Source organism: Anolis carolinensis, chromosome 2 (assembly GCF_035594765.1).
Source record: "Anolis carolinensis isolate JA03-04 chromosome 2, rAnoCar3.1.pri, whole genome shotgun sequence".
Lineage (NCBI taxonomy): Eukaryota > Metazoa > Chordata > Lepidosauria > Squamata > Dactyloidae > Anolis > Anolis carolinensis.
Window position 1 is genome coordinate 255,136,801 of NC_085842.1, and position 19,459 is coordinate 255,156,259.

Sequence of the window (19,459 nt, forward strand, 5' to 3'; positions counted from 1 at the left end):
AGTGAAAATTGGAGCCTGAGTCTACGGGTCCCACATACTGTCTCCTATGTCACCTTAGTTCCCCATCACCACCATATTTTTAATTTTCTGATTGACAGAATATGGCTTAGTTTCTTAAAACATCGATTCTTTAAATTAGCACTAGCAAATGTGATTGTTTTGTGTGGAGTCTTTCACAGCCTCCTCAAACTTTAATAATGATTGCAAAGAGGTTAACATATAACAGCCGACAAGCTAAATTTTCATGCCTTCAGATTAGAAATCTAGGTCAATCTGCACTAAGATGATGTGCTTGGTTCCTAATTGTTGACAGGGGCACATTTCCAGGCACAAGTTCCCATGGCTTTGGGATCTGCTTTTTGGAGATAAACAGCTTGAAGCTCTATAAATCTCATTGCTGCTAAGTTGATGTAGCAAGTGCGTCATGGTTTCCTTATAATTCTAGCTAATTTCAACACATTCTAAAGGTAGCCAGCCACTCACAAGAAAGAAATGAAGAAATTCTCATAATAATACCCAAACCAATATTTGGAGAAAAACAATATAGATATGAACCTACCTGATATAGTTGTTGCTTGAAAGAATATGCATTAAAGATGGTAAGATCACAGAGCCACTGTGTTGTAGTGGTTTGTGCTATAACTCTGGAAATCCATGTTAAAGCCCTCACTTACCCATGAAAATTGACTGTGAGACTTTGAACAATTCACACACTCTCAGCTCAGAGGAAAGCAAAGGAAAACCTCTGAACAAATTTGGTCAAGAAACTTCATGATAAGTTCATCTTAGGATCAGCATAAGCCAGAAATGTGGTAAAAGAAAACAACAAGAGTGGTGAACTAGTGGCTCTCTAGGGTGGTCACTTTGAGTCTTGATCCAAAGGGAAAAGTGGGGTACAAAGAACTATACTCATCATCACCATTAAATAAAAGAATAATAGACTCCAACCTTGTAGAAATCAAAGCAACGGATTGCCATTTGGCTTCTGTTTAAAAACTTCCAGAGAAGGGAACTAGGCCATACTCTGAGGCAACAACATGTCCTGCTTTTGAACAGCTCTTACCATTTTTCCGAATGTTTAAGTGGAATCTCTTTTCCTGTAGTTTAAATGCATGAAAACAGTTCTTGTCCATTGGCCATGTTGACTGTTCCATATAGCTTAGTAGTACTGGTTACTAGGGGTGTGCATTTTTTGTTAGTCCTCATAAGTTGTATCAAAATAGTTAAATTTGTACTTATGAGGTAATATCTGATATGTGGGCATGGCCTGCCCCAAAAATTTAATAATTAAAACTTACCCCATACTTTTTCGTTGTAATTTTGTAAATCTCAGAAGTCAGTTTCCCAAAGTCAGTTTCATATTTAGTGCAAGGAAGCAAAGCTGAATGCAAAGCCAAAAAGATTGTCTTGGTGCCTTGCCTTTCCTCTGTAAATTAATGGAGTCTAACCATTAGGAGCAGGGAAAAGAGGAAGCAGTGGTAATGTCATGGAACTATGGGAAATGTAGTTTGGGAAGGGAGAATCTCTATACCAGAAAATTCAAAAGGCCCTGCCCTAAACTGCATTTCCCAGAAGGCAGTGCATTGCTCAGTATCAGAGAGTTTTGCCCCTCCTTAGCCAGCCAGAGTTCCAATAAATTTAATATTCTACACTATGATTTTTGTTCCTAGGTTATAAATGTCATTTCCTAATTGGCTCTATTATAAAAACATGGCAAAGGTTTATCAAACTGCAAAAACTTTGTCTTTGCATGAGGGACATCGTATGATTGCAATTTTTTTAAAATATATTTTAATTGAAGTTTTACCTTATAAGATAGAGTAAATTAACATCGAAAGAGTGAGAACATTTGATTGTACAGAAAGTAGGAAAACTGAGATTTAAAAAGGATCAAAAAGGGAGAGAGAGAAAAAAACCCAAAAACCAAAAAAAAGCTAAAATGTCCATATTTATATAAAAAAGAAAAAAAAACTGAACAAATGGCGATATAAAAATGCAAAAGTACTTGGCAAAGAAACACACCAAAAAGCAAAAACAAAAAGCATTAGCACTGGCATTAAACATTTCAAATAAAATCGCTAGGTTAGAGGCAGGTGACATTGGTAATGTTCTAACAAATACATTAAAAATATTCTTAATGTACTAAAAAGCAAAAATATACTATTCTAGGAGTAAGAACATGATTTATTACTAGCCTTAATGAAATATAGACTTATCATAAATGCATGTTATATTCTTCTTCTATATCTCTCTGTTAACCAAATGATGACATACTGCTTGGAAATCTGGACTATTAGTATTACTACTACTATTGTCATAAAATATCTAATGTTATGTATGATTTGAGTGAGAAAGGTGTATGAATGTGGCCTAACTGGGCTGAAGATACCATCCTAAGGAATAAGGCCTGGAAAACTACAATTCATGGACTTGCTGATGAGACCTGTGACAAATGTTTAACTCTTGACATTGCTGGCTTGATTAACTCTTGGTGGAAAACCAACTTGTTTACATTGCGAAAGACAATGGTTCTTTTAAGTAAGGAAGTCAACATGGTGGCTCCTTACGTTTGTCAACATTATTAAGGAAGCAAACAAGGCTCCTTGATAAAGAAAGCTAATTAAGCAATGTATACATCTGTCCAGGAACTGATGGAATCAACGGATTTTAGCTGTCTGTCAACAATTTACAACTTTCAGAACCAAATCAACAGAAAATACTATATAAAGGACCCTTTTCTCTCAGGAAAGGTGTGTCAGACCAGCTGAACACCAGTTTCTGAACACCACTATGAACAGCCGTCTCCTCTCAAGAAGCTGATCAACCTCAACAAGAAGGATGGTAAGAATGCTTGAGGAATGAATGATGAATGAATGTTAGATTATATTGATGCAATATCCCCTTTTGCCTATGTAACCAATATAATTATTATAAAATCCAATACAGGAGTCTGTGTCTACTTCTTTCTCTGAAAGTGTCTAATACAACCTGTCTCACTGAAAGCGGAATAAAAGAACCTTTTAAAAGTACTTATGACACTGTTATTATTATTATTTTATTTTCCAACTGTCGTACTGGAACAACAATGATTGTTTAGTTTAACTATAATAGTTTTTGGCAGTTCTTTGTATGATTGCAAATTTTGATGTAGTATACTATCCAGTCCACCAAATTAACATTGTTATCCACACATTTAACAAGGTTTTTGGTGCAAAAACAAAGTTCCTGGAGTAGAACTACTACTTTCAAAGTAAGAAGTACACAATTAAACAGAAAATAACACTTTCAAACTAGGCGCATATTTTAATAATAATAATAATAATAATAATAATAATAATAATAATAATAATAATTTGAAACACAACAAGTTGAGTCCACAGTAGACACTCTGCTGGCTGTTGTATTGCATCACATGTCGGACACTTTCCAAGTGTCTAGGACTGTATGATGTATCGGCGAATAATGCCCGCAGATCCCAGTAAGCTGGCCTTCTGCAGCTGGCAGATGGTAATTTTGTCAGTGCCGATTGTGTTTAAGTGCAGGCCAAGGTCTTTAGGCACTGCACCCAGTGTGCTGAGCACCACTGGGACCACCTTGACTATGCATGTGCCAGAGTCTTTTGTAATTCAATCTTTAAATCCTCATATCGTGTCAGCTTTTCCAGTTGTTTCTCTTCAATCCTGCTGTCCCCTGGGATTGCAACATTGACAATCCATATTTTATTTTTTGACACCATTGTGAGGTCAGAAGTATTGTGCTCCAAAACGCTGTCTGTCTGAATTCAGAAGTCCCAGAGTAGCTTGACATGTTCATTCTCTGTAATTTTTTCCAGCTTGTAATAATAATAATAATAATAATAATAATAATAATTATTATTATTATTATTATTATTATTATTATTTAGAGGCTCAACGACCATCCATCAGGGGAGCTTTGATTATTTCTACATCATGGTTTTTGTTCCTGGGTCATAGGTGTCATTTCCTAATTCGTTCTATCACAAAAACATGATGAAAGTTTATTATACTGTAAAAACGTCCTTGCACGAGGGACATTATTGTGTTACAGCCTTTTGCTGTGCAGTCCACGAATTTAACATCGTCATCCACCTATTTAACAAAGATTTTGGTGCAAAAACAAACTTCCCAGTGTAGAACCACTACTTTTAAAGTAGGAACTACATAGATAAACAGGAAATAATACTTTCAAACTATGAATATATTTTCGTTATTATTAAAAAAGAATGGTAATAAACATTTTTAAAAATCCCCAAAAAATTGTGGATAAGTGGAATATTCTGAAATTTGGTGGGCTAAGAGTGGTAAATGTGTTCTAACATTGTCGTGAGTTTCACCCCAATAGCTGTAAAAATGAGGGAGAAAGGAGTCCCTGAACTTTCCCCAATTATAGTAATTATAAGTAACTAATTACTATAATAAAATATTAACAACATTCTGTTACTCTTGTTATAGTAACACAGTTTTCACTGGCTATACTTTAGAAACAAAACGCCAGCAAATACCCCCCCCCCCCCCCCAGTTTTTCAATGACTTTTAAACTACTTTTTAAATGGATTGCACATTCCTACTGACTACGCTGACTGGCAGTGGCTCCAATAGGTTTGAAATTTTTCCTCTACTCTCTTAGAAGTGTCAGGGATGAAATGTTATAATGTTCTTATTACCTCATGTCACGCCCTGGCAGCGGAGCACTGGAAACCAACACACAGAGGCCAATAACAGTCTAATATCTTTATTAAGGAATTAGTAAATTAGAACAAAAATAAGCAGAATATATAGTTCAGCTTTAGACCTTTCAGGGAAGGTCAAATATAGTCCAGTAAAATATTTTCCAGTATATAATATTAGAGTTCAAAGTCAAAATCCAAACCGAAACACACTCAAACTTCCAAGCAGTTTGAGTGGGGAAAATGTCCAAGATATTCCTAGAGTTCAAAGTAAGTCCAAGGCAAGGAATTGAAGACAAGACTGGATTCTTGACACAAAGATGCAAGGCTGGAAACACGGCGAAATAGGACAAGGAACACGGCAAGGCAAGGCACGATGAGACTGGAAGTTAGCGGACTTAAAACGCAGTCCACACTTGGCTGGAACCGAAGCTAATCCTTCGAACTGACTTGTTGACTCCGCGAGGGCTAGCCAGTGCGGGGAAATTTTAAAGAACTTCAAATCTTTCTACAAAGCAGGTGTCCAGTGCTCCTTTTCCCAAGGGAAAAGAACTGAAACAACATCTTCATCCAGATGCAATCCTCCCTGAGAATTCTCAGGGGAAACGAGCTAATTAGCACTCTCTCTGGCCGATAATCGGGCGCTTTTTCGTGTTTGCGATTTCTCTGAATGGCTAGCTTCCCAAAACTCCCTTCTCGCAAAGGGGGGAGAGGTGCTGGGAATAGGCGCCTGTTCAAGGTCCTTTTTAATGAGCTCCGGGCTAGAATTGTCAACAAAAGGCATCTGGAAAGGAACAACCACTTGCTGAAACGGCAGAAATCCCATTTCTTCATCACTATGATCCATAATGGTGCCAGGGTCACAACCCAGAGGGCCATGGGACATCACACCTCACAACCTCTGAGGATGCCTGCCATAGATGTGGGCAAAATATCAGGAGAGAATATCTCTAGAACATGGCCATACAGCCTGGAAAACATACAACAACCCAATGTTCTTATTTCCCCCACTGCAAATCTTATTCTACCCCAGATTCATGAGTATAGTTGCAATGTACTGTCCAAAAAAAAAAAAGCTATGTTTTGTGCATATTTAATGCACATTTTCAAAATAGGTCAATTTTTGCATTTTGCATACCTTTATCAGCCATATTCAATTTGGGATGCACATACTCTTAAAACATATTTCTGTGCATTTTAGAAATACGCACACTATTATTTGGGGATATAAACAATGTATGAATGTGCCAATCTCTCCCACCTACTTACCAAAATGTGAATGCACCATAAACCTGGAAATCTATGGACTTTAAGTTGACTCTGTCCTCAGTTTTTGGAGGAGTCATTTAAGAAAACGTTTTTGTTCTTTTTTAAAAAAAGACAACTTCAATAAATATTTTCTCACAATTCTTACTAGAAACTTCCAAATGAAAAATATGTGTTTCACTACTGAGTCAATGTCATTTGTCAGACAGAATGTTGTCATTGTCAACACTAAGTTGCAAGAAACATATTTTACACTTGTTGCCATAGTTTGGTGATAAGTTATCATCTCTACAATCTCCACAATCAGAATTAAAGGATCTGTAAAATGAATCCTTGCAGACGTAGGTCATGGCCTTTAAAAATGTTTGCAGAATACTCTATTTATTCTTGCATTGATCATGCTGTTCTTGTGGAGACAGATTTCATCCCAGTGCTCCTTATCACCCTGTCAGCTACATAATTGTTGTGAGAAACAATATATTGATATGTTTAAACTGTGAACTTTTAATTCCAGTAAAGCATCTGCTTCCATAAACTCTGGTGCAAGATGGACTTAGATGCACATTAAAGCCTTTGTTGTTCAAATCTCAATTCCCTGACCAACACAAGGTTCCATGAATATAAATTACCACCATATTTATTTTGAGATTAAATTAATGTATCCTCACCCATGCCGCCCAGAATCTTTCATTTTCTTACTATCGATCCAAGTAAACATTTTGGATGTAGCATTATTCCTGCAATTTCCAAAAATGCATAATAGCACATTATCTTTAAACCTAAAATCATGTAGTTTGGATTGATTGAGAAGACTTTGTTTTACAGTTAATTATTTAGTATTGAGTAGGTTGGGAAAGTATGATAGGAAATTGGTCTTTTAAAAGTATACTTTTATAAACCGTTGAAGTGTGTGCCCATAAACAATTCCATCCTTTACTCACCTTGTCTTAGGAGAAAGATGGGATGTAAATCAATCAATCAGTCAGTCAGTCAGTCAGTCAATCAATTCAAATTTTAAATAGTATTCATGTATATTTGTCTCTTCCTTCAACTTTTCTTTGCATTGAAACAACAATCTTCAGTCTTAATGACAGAGCATATGCACATAGCTATAATACAGTTCTACACAAATCTCTATAGTTACAAAATAACCAAGTACAAATTACAGGTGCAGAAATATTCCAGTGTTTATGAAGACAGTAACCGAAACATTATCATTGAGATACTTGTTAGAGCCTACTATTATTCATAATGACTACATTTAAACAGCTGCACCCTAGTAGATCATACAAATACACAAATTTTCTACTTTCTTCTTTCTAATGTGAATTTCATCATCAAGTAGATTTTTTAAAAAAACAATGCTATTTTCTGTGCAAAATAATCACCTGACAATTTTAAGAAGAGTAAGTCCTTGTCAGTTTACAGTTCTTAAATCAGAGTTTTTCAACACTCAAATAACATGGTCTTAACCATTTTCTAGACATTTTTAATGCTCTCTCCATCCCTAAGCCCTAGTAATATGAGGGTAAAAAACAGCAAGAGCAACTGAGATCTTTCATCTAACATGCCCAGTCATTTCTCTCTTGAAAGACAGGCTATATGGGCCATGCACCTCTGATAGCCATATAGACTATCCTTGTGCCTAGTATGTTTTCTCAGATGTGGTGGAGAATGCTGTCTCATTAGCTTCTGTAGATGGAATGAAGAGAGAAACCATTTGTTCTTTGCCTTAGGCAGCCTTATGTCTTCAACTGGCCCAGGAGAAAGAAATATGATTTTGATATGTTGTACCTTCCGGTGAAGTTGGCCTGTCAAAATGAAACACTTAAATTTCTCAATGCTTTAAACTGTGTTAAACGTATAATTTTATATACATTGAAATACTATTTTCTGACTTTAAGTCACTAATTTGTATTTAAGTTTTCATTAGTATTAACATCAATTTACTGTTTCATCATTCTTTTAACCCTTTGTATCCATTATATGTCAAAAGGTTATTCTGAACCCTCTTTTGAAAATTGGCTTCAATTTGAATGCTTGAACTACACAGTAAAATTTTATTCAATTATAAATTGATCTGGTCAATGATTGAATAGATATGCCATTAAAGAACCCAAATTGCTGCACTGTAAGTGATTAACCATACTTAGCTGCATGCATAAGAAATGGATTCATTGCTTCTTATAGGCCTCAGGGCTGCCATATATTCTTCAGGATTCCAAATCTATCTAATTGACTTATGCAAAACATCAGAGAAGCAAGTGGCTTAACCAGTCATGCTAAATTGTTCAACCACTGATTCTTATATAAAAATCACTCTACAGTGCAAAATAAAGAGGCAAAGTTAATATACTCATAATTGGAGCGAGACCAGATTAAAAGCACACCCATTAAAATCAGTTAAGTAATTGTGAGAAAATTAAATCACATTGAATTCAATAGATCTGTTCTGAAGAAAAATAATTATGTATCCAACCTATAATATTTAAAAGTAATCTTTTGCCTTTAAAATGATAAATCTATTACTAAGAAGTAAGAGAATTTCAGGGACAGGATCAAAATAAAGGAATGCACAATCTCCCCATAATAAAGTTCCCCAACAAAGAAATCAAAGAAGCAAATAGATATTTATTGACCCCAGTTGTGATTTGACAACACAGGTTGAAATATATCTGTCCAATGCAAAGGTTCACTCACTATTTGGCTAAACAGGGAGGTCTGGATATGCAAATCCTTCATTCTGGGATGCTTTGAAATACACACTAAAGACTTGTAATCCAGTGTAACCACCACAGTTAAAAAGTAGCATTTTACTAAACTGCCAAACTAAACTGTAATCAGGGCTGGCCCTAGGTAATTTTCAAGTGTAAGCAAACAGAATTTTGGCGCCCCTCCCCAAACCAATCACTGAAAAATAAAAGCGTTGGATAAGCGAAAATGCTGGATAATAAGGAGGGATTAAGAAAAAGCCTAAGTAAAGAAGAACACACTGAAAACAGGGGAAATCCAGACAGGAAACAATCAGAGCCAGCTAACACCTCTCAACCAAGGATGTCCCCAGGGAAGAAGCAGCCAGGCTTTGAATCTGCAAGGCCATTAAATGCTAATCAAGCTGGCCAATTGCAACATTCACACTAGCCTCAAACAGACAAGAGCTCTTTCTCCAACCCTGGACTTTCCACAGATATATAAACCCTACTTACCTAGCTTCCAACAGACCTCAGAACCTCTAAGGATGCTTACCATAAATGTGGGTGAAACATCAGGAGAGAATGTTTCTGGAACATGGAGACCTGGCCTCAAGGGCAAAGGCCAGAACAGGCCACGGCCGCAGCCGCATGAAGGCCTCTTACCTGCCAGGGTCTCTGGCGACCCATCCCAAGGCAGCCGGCGGGACCGAGCAGTAAACCAGTGCTGGTCCCACCGAGGAGAGGAACAGAGAGATAGGCAGCCACTTGCGCCACACAGTTACTTGACCACGCCCCATATACTTCGAGGATACAGGGCGGGGCCAAGCACCCTCATGGCGCATGCACTGTGGTTGGAGAGGGCGCCCCACCCATCTTGCTGTTTGGACCACCTCTGGCAAATGGGTGAGATGGGCGGAGCGCCCTCTCCGACCACTGGACATGTACCATACGGCCGCTTAGCCCCGCCCCATATCCTCGAAGGATATGGGGCAGGGCCAAGCGGCCACATGGCACAAGTGACCACCCATCTTGCTGTTCCTCCCCTTGGTGGGGCTGATGCCAGTTTACCGTTCAGTCCCTGCTTCGGGATGGGTCGCCAGAGGCTCTGGCAGGTAAGAGGCCTTCCTGCCTCAGCAGCCTTGCCTGGTCTCCAACCAGTCCGCCCTGCTGCCCCTTGGGAAGGTGTATTTGGCGGGGAGGAGACAGCCTTCAGGTGCAGGCCAGGATCGTTTGCCTGTCCTTAAAGGGGCAGCAGGGAAGCCTGGTTGGAGGCCAGGCCACAGAGGCAGGAAGGCCACGCCTGGGTGGAGGTGCCTCAACGGTTGCTGAAGGCGCTATCCTCCAGCCTCAACTGCACCCCATAGAGGATGGCGCCTTCAGAAACTGCCTAATTTGCCTTGCGGTTGAACTGCTCCTTAGTGTAATATCATCACCCTTCCACTAAGCACAGCATCGGGTGGTTAGTAAGGACAAACATTATCATAGAATAATTGAGTATAAAAGATCACAAGTGCCATCCAATTTATGAAGCCAAAACCTGACTGGTAAGTTTTTCATGCCATTCCTGTCTTCCTTAATTTCCACTGAAAAGGTTGGAAGGATAAACATGCCAATTAGAGATTTAAAAATCACAACATTCATAAAGTTTAATTAGAGGTGGAAAACAGTGTTTCTCTTACTGTTGCTAGTACAAATGTCATCATCCCAAGCCATTTCTCAAGCTAGTGTCAGTTGATGACAGGAGGAATCCTATAACATCTGAAGGATTGCCGGTTGTCTCACTGTTATTTAATGTATCATTTGTATGCTTCTTTCTAATTTTTCAAAGAGTTTTTTTTAAAAAACGACTGAGGGAAAATATATAAATAAATATGTTTCAAAATGCTATGTAAGCTAGGTATTTCCCAGGGTAATAAAGCAATTCCTAACTGAACAAAGAGAGAGTCCCATCCACTTTACTTTTTTTAAAAATAAATTCAAGAATGTTCCTATGAGATCATACACACACACACACACAATTAATAAAATATATAGCAGAAATTTATTTATTATACGAGAAATGCAAACAGTGCTTGTCAGTAAAAGACATACCCAAATGCTTTCTTCTTGGCTGTATTGTTTCCAGTTCCTTCCACTGTCACTAAACATCAGGAGGTAGCTTGTTACCCAGTCGGAGCTCCCATATCCACCTTGGGTAGCAACAGCGGTAATTTCAGTTCTTTCACCAAGATCAATTTGAAGCCATTGATATTTATTTGAGATGAGTGGAGTCCAGCCACCAGCACCTTTAACGGTAAATAAATAGGGAAACATAAAAAAAAAGATTGACTCAGAAAAGAATGATGAGAATTCCAGATCACCATGCATCGAACTCCAATGAAGCTATAGCAGAGCTGGGCAAACTTTGGCCCTTCAGATGTTTTGGACTTCAACTCCCAGAATTGCTATACAGCCGATAGGAATCTGCTATGACCTGGGTTATCGGTGTCCACAGTGCCATATAATCCAGTTCAATGTGGATTGTATACAGCTGTGTGGAAGGGGCCTAACTGTCAATGTTCAGAGAACATTGGGTAGATCAAGGTAATGGAGTGCTAAAAAAATAATAAAATATAAGCAAATGCTAAATAATTGTTTAGTCAATATATGCAGTCTAAACATCGAATAGCTTTCATATAACAATCAATAACACCTCCAAGTCAAATATTTATAAATGGCATATCTGTAATTAATTTCCCAATTGTTTATTAGCCTTGATCAATAACTTGCAAAGTGACATTAAAACATAATGTATTTATTTTTATTCTGCCACCCAGATTCATGCAAAATATCAGTTCAGTAATACTTCAGTTCATTTCTAATTATTTATTATTAATAATTAGTAGACTTTATAGCTGAATCTGTTAAAGCAATTAATCACAGAAGTACAGAGTAAGCAAAGTGAAAACTATTTCCAAAACCAGAAAAAATGCCTTTTTTAAAGTTAAGTTTTTGCTAGGTCTCCTAGCCAGCACAGCATTCGTGAGCAACACAGAAAGGATCAGCAAGAGCATTTCAAAACCAAATGATGAAATAAAGGCAAAAATCAATAATGAATTTCAACCTCTTGGCACTCCACTGTAAATGACAATCCTTAGATTCAGGGCAGGGCATAATAAAGACTTCCCATTCCAAGATAGAAGGTATAGAATGAAATGCCTCAGAGTTTCTCCAGAAAAAAAATCTTATTTTAACGTGTGTCCTGATCGTGAGCAGATTCTCCTCAAGAAAATATCTACAGGCAACCATGGATTTGCATGCTAATCCAATTTGTCAAGCCACTGTGAATCAACAATTCAAAGTCACAGGGCTGCTTGTCATTTATCCGGAAAGACAGGAGATGATGGTGACCCAAGCCTATCTATAGATAATTCAAAATCAATGTACAAGTATTTAAATTAAGGATGTTTGCTCAGGCAGAAACAGAATGAGCCACAGCTTCAATATCAATCTCTTCTATAAATAAGTTTCTTAAACCCATAGCTTGGCACAGTTCATCTGAGAACTGAAGGAGAGTTAGTCACCTTATAAAAGATAAAAATATCTGTGATTATGCCTATTTACAATGTTATAATTGAATAAGACAAAGTAAACAGGCGTATGTACCTGAAAGACAGGGTTTCTAACTGCATTTTGAAATGGTAAACACATAAATATCATATAAAAAGTACTATCTTCATCGACTTTTTTCTGTTGTTGTTTATTCGTTCAGTAGTTTCTGACTCTTTGTGACTTCATGGCCCAGCCCACGCCAGAGCTCCCTGTCGGCTGTTGCTGCCCCCAGCTCTTTCAAGGTCAAGCTAGTAACTTCAAGGATAACATCCATCCATCTTGTCTTTGGTCTGCTCCTCTTCCTTTTTCCTTCTATTTTCTCCAGCACCATTGTTTTCTCCAAGCTAGCCTGTCTTCTCATTATGGGCCGAAGTATTTTACCTTTGCCTTTATTATTCACAAATTATTGATATACAATTTGGTTTTTGGTGCCCCATGGTCAGTTTTTCCCTTATTCTGTTTTTCGTTCCTGCAGCAGAAAGATTTGTTTTTGTTCTGGGAAGATCTGGCCCATTGGCAGCAATGGGAACACTTCTGGTCATTTTTAGGTCATCAGGCTTACGAAACCACCTTTTCTGGGGTTGTTTCCACTAACTTCCTCCAACTAGACCTGGGTTAAGGCATCAGAATTAAGGAAACATGTTTCCTGGGATCCTTTCCTCTAATATCCTCCATCTAGTCCTGGGTTAAGGCATCAGACTTAAGAAACCACCTTTTCTGGGGCCTTACCTTAAATATCATTCATCTAGTCCTGGGTTAAGACGTCAGACTTTTCTGGGATCTTTTCCCCTTCAACTAGACTTAGGGAGGAATAAACTCTCCCCATGGGGACTCAGGGTGCTTCCACACAGCAATATAGCTTAAAATTTTATATAATGTGATTTTATTTTGTAATGGTATCTGTTTTATATGAATTGTTGTTTTGTAGATTGTTTTATATGAATTGCTGTTTTTACATTGTTTTTAGGCACTGAATTTTTGCCTATTTACCATAAGCCGCTTTGAGTCCCCTCGGAGAGAAAGGCAGGGTAAAAGTGTTGTAAATAACTAAATAAATAAATAAATAACTCAGAATATCAAGGCAGAAAATCCCACAATAACTGCTTTGAACTGGGTTATCTGAGTCCACATTGCCATATATTCCAGTTCAAAGCAGAAAATGTGGGATTTGATTCAGCTGTGTGGAAGGGGCCTCAAGGTAGTCAGGCATTCTCTTCCCTTCAGTAAATCACCCCAATATTTAAACAAATACCCCTCCACAAATGCCCTGTCACACACCTCCCCCCAGTGCATACACATCCTCACTTTTCTAGCAAGATAGTAAAAAAGGAATGAAAGATGTTAAACTTAGAAAAATAAATGAAATTGCCAAAGGAAAAGATTGGAATTGAGTCCAAAAGCTTGGCTCAAGCAAGCAGCAGGGTTCACAGCCTCACAGGGAAATAATAATAATAATAATAATAATAATAATAATAATAATAATAATAATAATAAACACTTGGGAAGTGTTTGACTTGTGGTTTTGTGACACGAAATCCAGCATATCTTTCTTGTTTGTTGTGTCATACTATGTCGTTGTGTCAATAATAATAATAATATAATACTTTATTTTTGTATCCCGCCACCATCTCCCCGAAGGGACTCGGGGCAGCTAACATGGGGCCAAGCCCAGAAAAGACAAAGTATAAACAAGTTAAACTATAAAACCAAACAATAAAATAACAAGCAGAATTCAAGCACAATTATACATAAACTCATAGGGGGAAAGGCGGTCACGAAGTTAGGTGGGTCCCGAACCATGTATGGCTTTGTAGGTGATTACCTGCACCTTGAATAGGGACAGGAAGGTGAACGGCAGCCAATGGAGCTCCTTAAACAAGGGGGTGGACCTATCCCTGTAAGTTGCTTCAGTTAGCAGTCTGGCTACCGGTCGTTGGACTAGTTGTAATTTCTGTGCTGTCTTCAAGGGCAGCCCCACATAGAGTGCATTGCAATAATCCATTTTGTAGGTAACTAAGGCGTGGACCACCATGGCCAAGTCAGACTTCATGAGGTACGGTCACAGTTGGTGCACAAGTTTTAATTGTGCAAAGGCCCTCACCTGAGCATCAAGTATCAGCGTTGAATCCAGAAGGACCCCCAAACTGCGGACCTGCGCCTTCAAGGGGAGTGCGACCCCATAGAGTACAGGTTGCCACCCTATGCTCCAATCCGCCGAACGACTGACCTGGAGGACCTCTGTCTTGTAAGGATTAAGCTTCAGCTTGTTCGTCCTCATCCAGCCTAGCCCAGTGGCCAGGCACTGGTCCAGAATCCGAGGGGCTTCCTTGGAATTCGGTGGAAAGGAGTAGTAGAGTTGAGTGTCATCTGCGTAGAGATGGCACCAAACTCCAAAACTCTGGATGACCTCTCCCAGCAGTTTCATGTAGATATTAAAAAGGATGGGGAAGAGAATGGAACCCTGCAGGACTCCACAGGACAATGGCCAGGGGTCCAAGCAGGTGTCCCCCAGCTTCACAATCTGGGAATGGCCCTCCAGGAAGGACTGGAACCACTACAAAGCAGTACCCCCAAGGCCCATGCCAGAGAGCCGTCCCAGAAGGATACCATGGTCGATGGTATCGAAAGCCGCTGAGATGTCCAAGAGAACCAGCAGGGTCACACTCCCCCTGTCCAGTTCCCTGTGGAGGTCATCCACCAAGGCAACCAAAACTGTCTCGGTACTGTGCCCAGGTCTGAAGCCAGACTGCAACTGATCCAGAAAATTGGTGTCATCTAGGAACCCCTGGAGCTGCGAGAAGGTTAGAGATTGGTCTGTAGTTATTTAACACAGAAGAATCAAGGGAGGTCTTTTTCAATGTAGGTTTTACTATGGCCTGCTTAAGTCAAGTTGGAAATTTCCCTTGGACTAGCAAGGTGTTTATGATGGTCACAAACCAATCAACTAGCCAACCACTGCCTGAGTGAACCCAAAGAGGCTCACATCATCCTTAAAAATATACATAGTAAAATAAAGCCATTAACTAAAAACAGATAATAAAAGATCCAAGAATAATCCCTAACAACCTTTATATTATAAATAATAAAAGTTAAAACCAGTCTAAAATTCTCCGTACGACCATAAAGTGCCTGGCTAGACTTCAATAGCATGTTGAGTGGGGTGGGGTGGGGGTGTAAGGGAAAACTATGGGAAATAGCAATTGTTATAAAAATGGGCTTTTCTATTAAAATGTCTATATAGCTAGAGATAAACCTAGATTAAAAGTGGGGTTACAAAATCAAAATTGATATGTCAGGGCCAAACCATATTTTTGCACTGTTTCTGCCTCATTCAGATGAAACACAGAAGGATACTTCATTTTTGCATGAAATGAAGCATTTCCTTTTTGCTTAATGACCCATTTCTTTGGAGAGTGTAATATACAACTCCAGAAACTTCTGTGTAACGTGTCCTGAGGAAGGTCAACTCTGTTTCTGCCAGAAAAGTGTTGGGATTTTAAAAATAATGTGACATTCTATTAGCATATGGAGCTGGGGTCTCCTGATTTGGTTTGCAACCTTCCCATTCTTCTAGAATCCCCTTTTCAGAATTCCTATTTTCTGTCTCATTTTTAGTATTAAAACCAGAATAAGAAAAATGTCTGCTGATGGAAGATGGGAAGTCTGCCAAGGAAGGGAGAGGGTTCAGTTCCCCTCAACCATGTGTTTATGTTGAAGTTTAAAGTAAAATCAGACCAAGAAACTTGAATCAAAGTGAGTGACCTCCAAATCAATCCTAGAAGAGCTTAAATGTTTCCCAAATCTCTGAACTAAGGTCTAAGCCACATCTTGTTACCCTAAATAGATTAGGCATTTGATTGTACCCTAAATAAATTAGATATGACCATAGCAGCCATGATTATGCATATGGCAGTCCATTCCTAATTAAATAGGAAAGTGGATGGTCTGATTTTATGACTGTTTTTGACTAGGAAAAATAGTTTACAAAGATTCTTTCTATCCCTACAGGGCTAAGATAGAAGTTCAATATTAATCTAAATTGTGGAATTACACACAGTTGGCCAAGATTTCTAGTAATTTGAAGCATGGAAGCCATGAGCTTTTAGGGAAAACTTGGAAGCTGGTTATAGCATATCCGATGGGAGAATTTAAGAAATAAAAACAAGAGGAATATATTGATTTAAAATTATAGAGGGGTAAATAAAATGAGAATAAACTCCACAAGGATTTGTGACAGAAACCAAGGAGGTGGAACGGCTGGTGGGCTGTCTATGTATGTGTATGGTACATGTTTGTATATGTGTATTATAGGTGTATTATAATAAATTATATTTTTGAAAAGATTCATCTAAATCCAAAGCACACCCCTGCCATTTACTGGGAATAACTCAAACTGAACCCAATTAAGGGTTGATTGTACTGTCATATCAATATTTTAACATAATGTGATCTGGATCTTACTCCCCTCTTTTATGAGGCACCATACTCTTCAATAGCATGTTTTTAATGTACATCTCTAATGGAGCATCTCTGCATTCATTTTGTTGCCTATGTTGTACTTGTGTTGCTCAGCAGACATAGCAGACCTCATCATATTAAAGCGAGGGAAGTGGAGAAAAGCGGAGTGAACCGTCTTCTCTCACTCCCCACCATGCATTTCCATCCTCAGGGATGACAGCCATCCCCTATACTTTCAGCTTCTTTCCATGCTTTCTCTGCAGCTTCTTCAGTTGTCAGTCAGGTAGTGCCTGTCTCCTGAAAATAGAGTCTTCCCTTCATTTCCTTGTGCTGCAGCCATGAAGTCCCACAGGCAACCACCAGAAGTGGCCATGCATCATGCAATGGCCTCAGTGGGACTCCGTTTTATCAGCACAGAGAAACAAAGAGAAGATTGTGACATGGCAGTGTGGGATGAAGTCCACAGTATCAAGATAATGCTATGATCTCCACTGCTCTTTTCAAATAGTGCCACCATAGGATCAGCTTTCCTGTATTTCAGGAATAAAATGCCCTATTGGAAGTCTTTTTCTTTACTAAACAAACGGATTGACATAAATGATTATAACAAACATTAAAACTACTCATATTCTTTTTCCTACATCCAGCCATATGTTTAAACTTGGAAAAGAACATATTAAAATATGTTTCCTACCACTCAAAAAAATGCCTTGGTGGCTCTGCATACTAAGGAAATTGATGGCTATGCCTTCACCTTATTAGTGCTTCAGAAGATCATACTGAACAGAAAATACTCATAGCTGCTGGAATTTATCTCTGACAGCACTCAGATAAGACATTGTTGCACCCTGGGGAAACTATGAAAGGTTCAAGCTGTTTCTGTAAACCTATCTTTCTATATACTACATACACAGTTTCTTCATGATCAGGAAACAAATAAACAAACAAAAGCATTGCCAAGAAACTTGAGATGAAATGAATGTCTGCCAAAATAGAAGACTCAAAATGTGCAAAGGAAACACTATCTCAAACCTCTTGAACAATGTCTGTGTCACCGTTTTGTTATTCCTGATCTCATTTTCATTAGCCTCCATTGTGGCAGGATGCATAGTGGTGCAACTAATGTCAATTGCACTTTATGATGTAAAAGCCACAGGTCTGTGCTACCAAGGATCTGTGGATTTGACTCACATCACTTTTTTCTTTGACTTGTTCCTCACAGCCTTTGTAATATAAATCAGGAGCTAAAATCTAACACCTTAGACCTAGGAGATATGACTCTGATTGCATTGATACAATTAATGAACATGGCTTTGACGTACCCATAGAAGTAACAAGGAAGCCTAGCTGGACATAGGAATCATGAGAAGGGGAGAAGTTTGATTCAACAGCAGCCTCTGAAAGGTGATTTATGTCAATATGAAGGTAGGAAGATAAAGAATTATTTTCCCACACACAAACACATATCTCATGGTTTAAAAAATGTAAATGGGGATACCAATTACATTAATAAACATATGGATGGTGGCTAGAATCCTACTACTAACATACACAAGTGCAAGTCCTCCTTACATCTGTATACATCTTTTTTGGCTGTTATGGAGGTTCATAATTTCCAAATCTCCCCCTGGACTCATACCTTTGCTAAGATAGCCCCCCCCCCCCCTTCCCGGCAACACCAGATCCATGATTACATGACTTATAGAAACCATGAGAGGATGGAGAATTTTCTTTAAATGTTCCAATAGCCAGAGGCAGATTTATTACAGAGTCCTTGGTGGCTCAGTGGGTTAAACTTCTGAGCTGCTGAACTTGCTGACCAAAAGGTTGGTAGTTTGAATCTGGAGAGCAGGGTGAGCTCCTGCTGTTAGCCCCAGCTTCTGCCAACCTAAGAGTTCAAATACATATAAACATAAATAGATCAATAGATCCAGTGGGAAGGTAATGGCACTCCATGCAGTCATACTGGCCACATGACCTTGGAGATGTCTAAGGAAACGCCAGATCTTTGACTTAGAAATTGAAATGAGCACGAACTCCCAGAGTCGGACATGACTAGACGTAATCTCAAGGGAAAACTTTTACCTTTACTATGCTATTGGCTTTAGAGCAAAATGGGCAATAGTCACTGCTTCACTGAAACTGACCACCATCACAAGCCCCAGAATGGCCATGTTGGGGGGGGGGGGCTAACACAGCATCTGAGCATGAAAAGAATGATGATCAGGGTGTCACAATTCCTATGGAACTTATGTTTTTCTGGACAATCTACAATCTTAACCTGTAATTTTATTAAAATTTTATTAAAATTTTGCTGAAAGGGATTCCCACCTCTCAGCCATAATATTTGCGCATTTTAGGTATTCATTTATTTTAACACAAGCCATGCAATTCACAAAGTAAGATGCCTAAAGGGAGGAGAGAGAAAGAGAAAGAGAAACAAAGGGAATAAAGAGATATATAGACTGAGTTCTAAGAGTACTACCCAACAGAAACATGTAACAATAATCAAAACACGAAACACTAACTAATACACAAAATAACTCTGTTTTACCAATCCAAGCTGTAATGAACAAGAATGTATATAATTCTACCATTTAATATTACACAAAGTACCTTTTATATCTTCAATCTGTATTCTCTCCCACCCACCCCTTATTTATTTATTTATTTATTTATTTACAACATTTATATCCCGCCCTTCTCACCCGAAGGGACTCAGGGCGGCGTACAAATTGGCAACAATTCAATGCCTACACATAAT

At 38.5% G+C, this 19,459-nt stretch overlaps 1 protein-coding gene across 4 annotated transcripts in view; it reads right to left on the reverse strand.

Annotated features, from left to right (window-relative positions):
• cntnap4 (contactin associated protein family member 4) overlaps positions 1–19,459 on the reverse strand; it is a 338,818-nt gene that overhangs the window by 216,730 nt on the left and 102,629 nt on the right. For all 4 annotated transcript variants that reach the window (XM_008103192.3, XM_008103191.3, XM_008103193.2 and 1 more), the window contains exon 3: positions 10,738–10,931. In XM_008103192.3, coding sequence (XP_008101399.1) covers positions 10,738–10,931 — 194 coding nt within the window. The remainder of the gene's footprint in view (positions 1–10,737; positions 10,932–19,459) is intronic.